At 43.5% G+C, this 12,024-nt stretch overlaps 1 protein-coding gene across 2 annotated transcripts in view; it reads right to left on the bottom strand.

The window, feature by feature from the left end:
• The window catches only part of TEX9 (testis expressed 9), a 180,467-nt gene that overhangs the window by 120,391 nt on the left and 48,052 nt on the right, over positions 1–12,024 (bottom strand). For both annotated transcript variants that reach the window (XM_030189045.1, XM_030189039.1), the window contains one exon: positions 225–273. In XM_030189045.1, coding sequence (XP_030044905.1) covers positions 225–273 — 49 coding nt within the window. The remainder of the gene's footprint in view (positions 1–224; positions 274–12,024) is intronic.

The following is a 12,024-nucleotide window of genomic DNA, read 5'->3' on the forward strand; positions in this document are numbered from 1 at the left end:
TTGTCAAATGACAAAAAAAAAGTGGTAGAGTAAATAAAGAAGGAGATCAGGAACAAGAAGTGAGAGCCAAGATTTTCTGCAATGATTACAGATCAAGAAATAGCTCACTACTTTGTAGATGGTCCTTGATATTCAGGAATATTCCTCAATTTTTTTCCTCTTTTGAAATCATGAAGCATAACAGTCTGAAGAAACATTAAATTAACTTCTTGTTATTAACTTACCTTAGTATGCAAAAGGGTTAAAGTTGGTATGTCAGGAGATATCTTGTCTCTGTTAGGAAGAAACACGTGTCAAATTAATTTTATATTATTTTTTTAATACTGCATTATGCTCCACTTACAATAATTCCATGTATTAGAACATTCCAACTAGATTACTATCAGATCAAGCAACTACGAGGAGACCTAACTTCAATTCCAAGACACAGCCTCTCATCTTTGAACTACCTGGGATCATGAATACTACTAAGCAGTGGCAACCCTACCATTATGACAACTAAGGCGAGGGCCTCAGGCAGCACTCTTCTCAGGAGACACTGCCCCTTCTTCTTCCTTCCCCAACCCCCTTCCCCAAATTTACCTTTTTTTCTTGTTTTTTAAAAGGCGGCAACAGCGATTCCCATAGGCTGCCCTGCTGCTGGTCCCAGGCTCTTCTCTGTACTGCAACCCGCCTCCGAGGAAACAAGAAATTATGTCAGCAAGGCAGGCCGCCAGGCAGGCCGCCCACAGTAGAGAGAAGGGGCCGGGACCAGCGGCAGGGAAGTCTATGGGAAGCGCTGCCACCACCGCCTTTTGAAAAACAAGAAAAGGTAAATTCAGGGAACAGGATTGGGGAAGGAAGTGGGGAGATGTCAGATTGTGGCCGGGGGGGAGGGGGCAGCAGCGGAGAAGCTGGGGTGGCAGCTCATTCTTTGCCTCAGGCGGCAGATTGTCTTGGGCCGCCCCTGCTACTAAGGCAGTATTCACAGACACCTCATCATTTAATGGAGACACCAACTGGCTGCGCTTACTGAAGAATCATAGTCTGTAGAGCCCTTGCAAAGGAGGCAGTTAAAGTTCACGGCACCATAGCACAACAGAGGCCAGTTCCAATATGGCAATCAAAGGAGCAAAAGAAACTTCCAAACAAAAAGTGAATACTACATTTTCATTGTAATTATTTCTTAAGGCTGATCTAGAAGGGATAGCAATCCAACATACACAATCTCATCTCCAATTTTTCTTGCTTTCACTTCAATTAAAACACATTTACTGGTTAGTGCCAGCACTTGCAGGGAGTATGTAAGAATTAACTATGGACATCATTGTTCTCCAGGCCTGCATTTCGTTTGCTGGACAGAAGAAATGTGTGATCTGATTGGGCCAAAACAGTCACCTGAAGACAGTGGACAGAAGTCTGGTACTGGACTTGGTGAAGAACAAAGGAGAAGAGTTTTGTTGCAGCACCAGAGCAGACACACAGCTGATAGTTCTGGAGAGATAGACGGTCTCTCTGTGCCTTCTAAGTACTGAGCCTCTCTGTATAAACAACATTACAGAGAAGTACACGCTGATATTATGGCTTCTAACCTTGTGCTAGACTAGCCACCGGTGCCGGCAAGATCTGTAACTTTTCTCTACGTTGAACAGATGTTTACTGGTAGGCTTGCTGTATAAGCAGTCGGAGCCGAAGAAAATAATCCAGCCTTTCATCTGGAGATCCTCCTACAAAGCAATGACTTGTGATGATGAGAAATCGGGGTTCACTCCTGTAGTTTGGGGACAGTTACTTACTATTTCTAGTCTGCCAAAGGCTGTGTTAGTTCTCATGGGCATCCAGATATCTTTCGTTTTTAGGATATATATAATATATATCTAGAATATATATATATACAGTGCAATCCGCTTAAGTGCAAGGGTCTGGGACCAAAGAAATACATGCAGTTAACCGGAGCATGCACTTAACCATTGTGACCCAAAAAAGCTTGACATCTGATAAACATATGTACAGTACTGTTTATTATATGTACAGTATACAGTCTCCGTTAACTGACGTTAGACTTGCTTGAAGTAGTCAGTCATAGTTCTCTGTACACTCTTGTGTCTGTAAGTTCCATAGACTACGTCTGCCAGACCGTAAAAACTGTCATAGCACTGACATCCAGTGGCCTCCAGATAGGCCCGCATGGTGTTGAGACTCTCCAGCGCTCTTGCAAAAGTGGCAGGAGGTTGATGAATTTCGTCAGCATGTGCCTCACTGCTCATTTCATCATCTGTTTCATCATCAGCCGTTGCCTGCTTGTAGGCGCATATCTCGATATCAGTGCTGTCGTCAGCTGTTTGTAGATCGTAATCAACAACTACGTAGTGATGAATCTCCTCTTCAGTAACACCAGCTGGGATGTCAATATCCTGTTCATCTGACGCAAAATGCAAAAAGAGGTGGTTGGTGCAAGGAAGGATGAAGCCCAATATGTGCCAGTGTTTTAAAATAGAAGATCTTATACTGGCATTGGTGTAATATTATACACCAGTTGATGATGTGGGAGGTGAAGGAAGACAATAGATCACCAAAAAAGAAAAATACGTTTCTTAAAATCTGGGGTGCTTACATAGATACTTTGTCGCACAGGAGAAAGAGCCTAGTGCTTAATGTGTTGTAGCAGAGCAGAGAAAATTGAGATGATAATAACATTGGTAAGAAGTGCCGGGGGGGGGGGGGGGTGAAGGGGAGGGGAAGGGCGGTAAGAGGGGGAGGGCTCAGACCACGGAGGAGGTTCAAAGAAAATGAAAATATGATGAGAATCGTCGTTGTAATGGGTACTTGTTGAAAGTAGAACTGTTGGAGTGGAATTTTTAAAGGTCTAATGTTGATGCGTAAACAGAGGGAAGGTGTGGTGGGGGGGGGGATAAAATGATAAAAGTTTGATGACTGTAAATAGCACATTGTCTGATTTGTTAACTTATCCCTGTTTGAGTTTCTGTAATAATCAGAATGTGGAATGTGATTTGCTTCGAATTGTCATCAATAAAACGTTGAAACATAAAATAGAAGATCTCACCATGATTTTCTAATCTAAGAATATTGATTTATGATTCACTATAGCCTAATTTTTCATGTGATTTAAACAGTGATGCCATCTATTGCTCTGAACAACATGCAACTAGTAAGATGGTATGTGAATCAAACTTCTATATAAATTTGTCCTCTTGTTTTTCTAGAAAGTTTTTCTAAAAAGGTTTTTGAAAATATATGACAGCTTGCAAGTAGTATGTTAAGTATATGTCAGATTTTCTGCTTTCTTTCTAAAATGTTTTCAAATAATATATGGTTTTTAGGTTATCATTTAAATGAATGAAACCATCTTTTGATAATTCAATGTCGAGGCACAACTCCTGAAGAAGCTGTTTGAGTGAAACGGGTCTGGCCGCCATCGGGTGTCAGATAAGTGCTCGACTTTTCTTATTTCACATTTGCTATCAATATAATTTCAAACAACAAGAATGTAGACATATTATTGCTGTATTGTGAATCACGCACTACTTCACAATAGAACTACAAAATTGGAAAACTGAAAAAAGTTTTTTAAATTAAAAAAAGTAATAAAGTAATAAATTAAATTAAATTAAAAACATCATGAGGTTTTTCAGACCAATGATGAATATCACAACCCAGCAAAAGACACTTATGTACATAAGTACATAAGTAATGCCACACTGGGAAAAGACTAAGGGTCCATCGAGCCCAGCATCCTGTCCACGACAGCGGCCAATCCAGGCCAAGGGCACCTGGCAAGCTTCCCAAACGTACAAACATTCTATACATGTTAGTCCCGGAATTGTGGATTTTTCCCAAGTCCATCTAGTAGTGGGTTATGGACTTGTTCTTTATGAAACCGTCTAACCCCTTTTTAAACTCTGCTAAGCTAACCACCTTCACCACGTTCTCCGGCAATGAATTCCAGAGTTTAATTACGCGTTGGGTGAAGAAACATTTTCTCTGATTTGTTTTAAATTTATTACACTGTAGTTTCATCGCATACCTCCTAGTCCTAGTATTTTTGGAAAGCGTGAACAGACGCTTCACATCCACCCGTTCCACTCCACTCATTATTTTATATACCTCTATCATGTCTCCCCTCAGCCGTCTCTTCTCCAAGCTGAAAAGCCCTAGCCTCCTTAGTCTTTCTTTATAGGGAAGTCGTCACATCCCCGCTATCATTTTAGTCGCCCTTCGCTGCACCTTTTCCAATTCTACTATATCTTTCTTGAGATGCGGCGACCAGAATTGAACACAATACTCAAGGTGCGGTCACACCATGGAGCGATACAACAGCATTATAACATCCTCACACCTGTTTTCCATACCTTTCCTAATAATACCCAACATTCTATTCGCTTTCCTAGCCGCAGCAGCACACTGAGCAGAAGAAGGTTTCAGTGTATTATCGATAACGACACCCAGATCCCTTTCTTGGTCCGTAACTCCTAACATGGAACCTTGCATGACGTAGCTATAATTCGGGTTCTTTTTTCCCACATGCATCACCTTGCACTTGCTCACATTAAACGTCATCTGCCATTTAGCCGCCCAGCCTCCCAGTCTCGTAAGGTCCTTCTGTAATTTTTCACAATCCTGTCGCAAGTTAACGACATTGAATAACTTTGTGTCATCAGCGAATTTAATTACCTCGCTAGTTACTCCCATCTCTAAATCTTTTATAAATATATTAAAAAGCAGCGGTCCTAGCACAGACCCCTGAGGAACCCCACTAACTACCCTTCTCCATTGTGAATACTGCCTATTTAACCCCACTCTCTGTTTCCTATCCTTCAACCAGTTTTTAATCCAGTAAGCATTTGGGTGTTTTGAGGTCTTTTCCTCATGTTTTTCTACATAATAGTAACCATATATTTTTGTACCATTACTGGACTCTTCATTATTTTGAAGTTGTTTGATATATATATATATATATATATATATATATATATATATATATATATATATATATATGTTTCCTGTCTTTTGTTTTTTTCCTTGCATTTTTTGTTGTTTTTTCCCTTTGTTTCATTTTTAAAAAACATTTTCAGTTATTTTCTTGTGAAAGGAATTCGGGTTGTTTCTTAATTGGATTGTTTGCTCTATCTACCCCCACATGGCTAATTTACATATTTAATTTGGTTGCCATGACGCCATCACGTTGTCTTTAAAAACCAGGATGTATGCACTCCCGCGCTTTCAGCTTCAGTGTCATTTTTTTTCTTTTCCAACTTTATTTATTCTTTTTCAACAATACACTCTGTTCGGGTACGCAGACCCGGATATGCAACAATACAATTCTTGTCTTATATTACCTGTTACAAAACGACCAACCTTGCATCAGTCCCCAATCAGTAGCTCTTCCCCCCACCCTCCCCCCCCCCCCCCCCCCCCCCCCCCCCTTCGTGCAGATGGCAAGTCAAGAGTAACTCTGTTCTGCTCATATGGCTCCCAAATCTTCTGAAATGCTTGAACATGGCCTCTCTTCAGAGCTGTCAGTTTGGTCATTTGATATATGTGTGCTACCTTATGCCCCACTCTTTGTATGGACAGAGTCTCAAGTTGTTTCCATGCCTGTGCTAGCAGCAATTTGGCTGCCCCAAAGATTATTATAGCGAGTTTGTGACCTTGCACTCGACAGCCTTTTGGTCTCGCATGCAACAGACAGTACTCTGCCCTTGCTGGGTATTTCCCTTTGCCTATGCGGTTCACTACCTCCAGCACCCTTCCCCGGAATGTTTGTACTTTTGGGCATTCCCATCAAATGTGCATGAAGGTTCCCCTGTGCCCACATTCCCTCCAGCAATCAACAGAGACCCCTGGATAGATCTTATGGAGCTTCTCAGGTGTGTAATACCACCAATATAGTATTTTAAACCCATTTTCAATCAACGACTGTGTTATGGAGGGTTTCAATAGGAATCTATAACTAGTAATCCACGATTCGGGTGTAAAGGTAGTCTCCCATCTATGGGTATAGTAGGCCTGCGGTGTATCCATTAGAGTTAATGCCCTGTATATCCTTGTTATGCTCCCTCTACCCCCTCCCCCTCTCATCGCCTTTTCTAATCCAGTTTCAGCCAGTTCTAGTTCTTCCCTAGCTCATTTCAGTATATAGTTCCTTAGGCAGTGGTAATAAGCCAGGTCTCTATCCACTAAGTCATATTCCTCCTGAAGAGTTTCAAAATCTTTTACCTTCCCTTCATCCCATACCTGTCCCAGCTTGTAGAGTCCCTTGCGCGCCCATATCTGATATATTTTCTCTTCAGTCCCTAACGAAAAACCTGGGACATTACATATGGATGTGGAGAGAAAGTATTGCCTGTCTGAGAAAAGCTTCTTTCTTATTTGAAGCCAAGTGCATAGCAGATGGCTAATCCCTTCTGGGATCCTCCTGGTGGTGGCTAGTATGTTCTTTCTTGTGTCCCATAAGATATTGCCTGTAAATCGGGTGCCCATCCAAGCTCTTTCCCAGTGCAACCATTTCTTAGTATTACATGGCGTCCATTCAGCCACGTAACTGGGCCGCCTGGTGGTATAATTGGAAATTAGGGACACCCATTCCTCCAACCCCCAGGGGCTGATGCATAACCTCTCTCCGGACCCTCGGGGGCCGCTTCCTCCATATATAGGCAAAGATTCTCCTATTCAATCTCTGGAAGAAAGACCTTGGTATTGCTATCGGCAGAGCCATGAAAAGGTACAAGAGGTTGGGTAATAGCATCATCTTAATCGCATTGATCCTCCCCGTCTAAGAAACATTTAATCCCTCCCAGCAATCTAAGTCAGCAAAGAGTTCCCAAACCTTTTTTGGAAAGTTAGCTTGAAATAGATTCTCCTCTCTGGGGGTGATCTGGACCCCTAGATATCTTATGGATTTGGCGGCCCATGCAAAGGGGTAAGTCCGTTTCAACTCTGCTATTTCACCTGGAGGCGTGGTGACATTAAGTACCTCCGTCTTGGTAGCATTAACTTTAAACCCCGACATATTGCCATACTGTTGGAGCACCTCCATCACATATGGCAGAGACCGACTGGGGCGGGCTAGAGTCATCAAAATGTCATCAGCAAAAAGCATTCCCCCAATCACTCCTCCGATATCTGCATGCTCCCTAATTTTCTTAGCTAAGGGCTCGACAGATAGTGCAAAAAGCAGAGGAGAGAGAGCACAGCCCTGTCTCGTCCCCCTGTGGAGCTCGACCGGATTGGACCTGGAACCATTAATCCGCAAGCTCGCTAAGGGCTTGACATATAACAATTGTATCCACTTTAGGAATCTATCCCCTAAGCCAATTTGTCTCAAAATCGCAAATAAAAAGGTCTAGTCCACCCGGTCGAAAGCCTTTTCTGCATCCACAGAGAGCAGGAGAATCGAGTCAGCCTCCTCTCGGGCCCGTTGCATCTACCCCCCACCCCCCGAAGCAGGTTCCATGGAACCAAAACGCTCTGCTCCTCTTACAGCGTGTGTCAAGAGCTTTCACCTTTTTCAGTGCTGCGCTGGTTCGATACCAGATCAATGTCAGTTAAGTACAAGGGTTGCTGTTTTTGTATGCTGTTCTTCTTCCATTGTTGAACACATTTTAAAGATGGTGCGAAAATTAAAAAATAAAAATTAAATATATAAAAAAAGATTTTGACAGCTTAAGAGACAAATAATTAATCTACACAGTGCTGCAGGTCTGAAATAGCTGGAGGCTATAGGAGATCACACAGCCGGTTTACTTTGGTATATGATGCCTCAATGCTGCACTGATTTTATTGACTTGACACACTACACATAATTGTTGTCTATTATTTGAGTAGTCCTATTTGTTTTTCCACCATTGATGCTCATTAATAACACTCCCTTTTGCTATTCTAACTATCTGGGATTTTGCCAGGTACTTGTGACCTGGATTGGCCACTGTTGGAAGCAGGATACTGGGCTAGATGGACCATCGGTCTGCCTCAATATGGCTGTTCTTATGTTATTATTATTATTATTAGCATTTGTATAGCGCTACCAGACGCATGCAGCGCTGAACACCTGACATAGAGAGACAGTCCCTGCTCAATAGAGCTTACAATCTAAAAATAATACAGACAGACAAGACAATAAGGGGAGGGAAGTACTGGGTGAGAAGGAACAAGGTGGGGGCAAATGAGTAATGGCTAGGAGCCAAAAGCAGCAGCGAAAAGGCGGGTTTTCAGCATAGATTTGAAAACAGGTAGAGATGGAGCTAGTCGTACAGGCTCAGGAAGTTTATTCCAGGCATAAGGAGCTGCGAGAGAAAAGGAACGAAGCCTGGAGTTAGCAATGGAGGAGAAAGGGGATGTCAAGAGAGATTTGTCCAGCGAGCGGAGGTCACGGGGAGGAATGTAGGGAAAGATGAGAGTGGAAAGGTAATGGGGGGCAGCAGAATGGATGCATTTAAAGGTAAGTAATAGAAGTTTGAACTGTATACAGAAGTGGACAGGGAGCCAGTGAAGTGACTTGAGGAGTGGGCTAGTGTGGGTATAACGATTTTGGCAGAAAATAAGCCGTGCTGCAGAATTTTGGACTGACTGGAGAGGAGAGAGATGACTGAGCGGAAGACCAGTAAGAAGTAAATTGCAAAAATCCAAGCGAGAGGTGACAAGGTGGATAAGGGTTTTGGCAGCATATTCAGAAAGGAAGGGGCGAATTTTACTAATGTTGTAGATAAAGGAACGACAGGTTTTGGCAATCTGTTGAATATGTGCAGAGAAGGAGAGAGAGGAATCAAAGATGACACCAAGATTACAAGCCGAGGATACAGGGAGGATGTGAGAGCCATTAACAGAGATAGAGAATGAGGGAAGAGGGGAGGTGGGTTTAGGGGGAAAAATGAGAAGTTCAGTTTTAGTCATGTTTAGCTTCAGATGGCAAAGAGACATCCAAACAGCAATGTCAGATAAGCAGGATGAAATTTTGTCCTGGATTAAGGTTGAGATTTCAGGGGTGGAGATGTAGATATGAGAATCGTCCGCGTAAAGATGGTACTGAAAGCCGTGGGACGAAATCAGGGTACCAAGGGAAGAGGTATAGATGTTATGTTCTTAAAGTTTTTGCCCTAGATTCCTCCTCCATATCAAACTTAAATTGAATGGTTTCCATCATTTCCTAAATAAAGTCAATATGTTTTATTATGTGTATGGAAACCACCTAGGTTGTAGATGGATATAAATTGTTTAAATAAATAAAGGATAGTTCCTCAGGTGCAGACTTTCTACTTTCATGAGGAGGAGTTGGATTCAATAATAATCCTGTTGAGCCCTCTTCTTCAGAGAATCAAGCATGTTCACAGCCAGAATCCCAGGACTGCTTAGAATCAAATCTAGAGAAAAACTGCAGAGAAGTCTGGATCTCTGCCTAATCAGACCTTTGTACATCAGTGGGATGTCAGCCTTGAGCAGGCATGCCTAGACACCAATAATCTTCAATGCCTTGGTGAAGCTTCCTCTCCCAGTGCACTGGAAATCAATACCAGTGCAGCAGACCTCAAATCCAAGATCTTTTGATGTCTTGGTATCAAAACATTTCCTCCAGGCAGTCCATAAGTTCTGAATATCTGCTGGAACACCTTTTGCTTTGGCATCAATGATACTGAAGCCAAAGCATCATGCCCTGCAAGAAGACATTCCAGACATTCAGATATTTTCTTATTGAGATACTCCTCAAAACTGCAGATTCCAAAGGTGCAAGGGAACCCAGTAGGAGTGACCACATTTTCTTGAGTCACTTGTGGAGTAATTGGTAGCCTGTCTGTGGTCATTGTAGGCTGTCGCAACTCCGCTATCATCAAGGAGAATGAACTAACAAAAGAACTCTTCAGAGCACAGTGGAGATGCCAGTGGCGTAGCCAGACGGCCAATTTTGGGTGGGCATGAGCCCAAAGTGGCTGGGCACAAAATTTTCTCTCTGTCTCTGCCCCCTTCCTCCCTGCACTCTCCTCATCTCCCCTGGCACCTCCCAATTCAAAATATAATTTAGCTCATAAAGATCCCCAAGTTCTGTCAGCTGAAAACTTCCTTCGAAGACAGCCACAAATCCCTTTTACCAAGCTTGGCAGGCAGCAATAGCAACAATGCCTTGAGTCACTGATGCTGGCACCCCATGCATGCTTAGTTATCGGTGGCTCAAGGATGTTGCCACCATCTGCCAAGCTTAGTAGAAGGGAGTTTTAGCTGCTTTTAGAGGAGGTCCTCAGCTGATGTAGGTTGGGGATCCCCACCAGCTACAGCAAGGGTCGGGACTAGCGTTAGACATGCTAGGGCCCAGACTCTCACCAAATACAGAACAAGGGATCACAAATTAGAAATAAAAATATGTAGACAAAAATTGAACTCGGAACCTCGGCATGTTACAGTGGAGAAATAAAATCAGAAATATATTTCTTTTTTTCTACTGAACACAATAAAATGATATCCGCTGTGCACATTTCTCAAGCTAACAAATTTCAGTTAATAAATTCAAAATAAAATGTCTTTCCTACCTTTGTTGTCTGGTCATTTTATTTTTCCATTATGTTGGTTCAAGTTTCTCTTTTCCACTTTCCTGTCTTTCTGTTAATGCTCCTTCAAGCAGCTGCTATTCATTTGTCTTTTCTCCACTCTCATTCCATTCCCTCACTACACTGACATATTGATGTTTGTTTCATTTTAGCTCTTTCCTATTTTTTTTCTTTCTTTCCTGCTCTCTGTTCACTCAAATTTCATCTTCTAATCCTTTTCCTTTTTACTTTTCAGATACCTGATTTCCATCTCCTTCTTTCACCCACTAGCTCTCCTATTCCCCATCTCACTCCTTCTCCAGCCTTCATCTTCAATCTACTCCCCGTAATCACTATCATCCTCTCGTTCATTTCCTTACCACCCCCTTGGTCTTCCACATGGTTCCACCATCCCAGTGTCTGCCTCCTTCCAACCCTTCTAGCCCAGCATCTGCTCCCTCTTTCTCCTCTCTCCAACCTCTATCCCCTCCTAGCATCTTCCTGTCCTTTCTCTCTTTCCTCTTGCCCCTTCCCCCAGGGGCCAGCATTTCTCCCCCTCTTCCCTCCTACCCACATTCCAGCATTTCTCCCTCACTGTCTTCTACCCCTGGATCCTACATCTCACTCCTTCTTCCCCCTCCTCCGCCCTCATGTTCAACATTGTTCCCTCTTTTCCTCTTCTCTCTCACCCTTGCATCCCAAGTCTAACATCTGTTTCCCCCCTTGCAGCATCTCTTCCACCACCATGAAACATTTCTCCTTCATCCCTCTCTCCCCTGTGCAGTACATTTTCCTCCCCTCCCTCCCAGGTCCAACATTTCTCCTTCTTTTGTCATTCATCCCTCCTTCCCTCCCCACCCTACCCTACATCCAGCAATTATCACTCTCTCTCCCCCCATATCCCAATAATGATCCCCTTTCTTCTACTCTCCCATGCATGTCTCCCTCTCCTACACCCCCCTGCATCTCTCCCTCCCCTCCCTAACAATTTCCCTCACTCCTACACCCCCTGTGTAGCATCTTTTTTCTTTCCCTCCCCTCCACTCCCATGCCCAAGCAGCCCAACAATTTTATCCTCTCCAACCCCCTCTCCATGCAGCATCAGGAGCATCACGGCACCGCAGCACGTTTCAAAGGGTTGCTGGCAGCATGTAAGAGAGAATTGCTGCACTGCTGCTGATGACCCAGAAGCCTTCCCTCTGCTGCGCGGATTTCAGGTCTGACTCAGCCAGCAGCAGTGATTCTTACACGCTGCCAGCAACCCTTTGAACCAGCGCAGCAGAAGAAGGAAGGCAGCTTCAGTCCCTGCATTTTTTTCTTCGATCGTCGCCGGCAGCGCTGCCATTCACACAGGCAGCTTTGCTCCCTTCTGCCGCGTCCATCCGGCCCACTCTGATGCACTTCCTGTGTACGTAGGGCCAGATGGACGCAGCAAAGGGGGGCGGAGCTGCCTGTGTGAATGGCAGCGCTGCCGGCGACGATCGAAGAAAAAAATGCAGGGACCGAAGCTGCC

This window comes from Microcaecilia unicolor, chromosome 1 (genome assembly GCF_901765095.1).
Source record: "Microcaecilia unicolor chromosome 1, aMicUni1.1, whole genome shotgun sequence".
Lineage (NCBI taxonomy): Eukaryota > Metazoa > Chordata > Amphibia > Gymnophiona > Siphonopidae > Microcaecilia > Microcaecilia unicolor.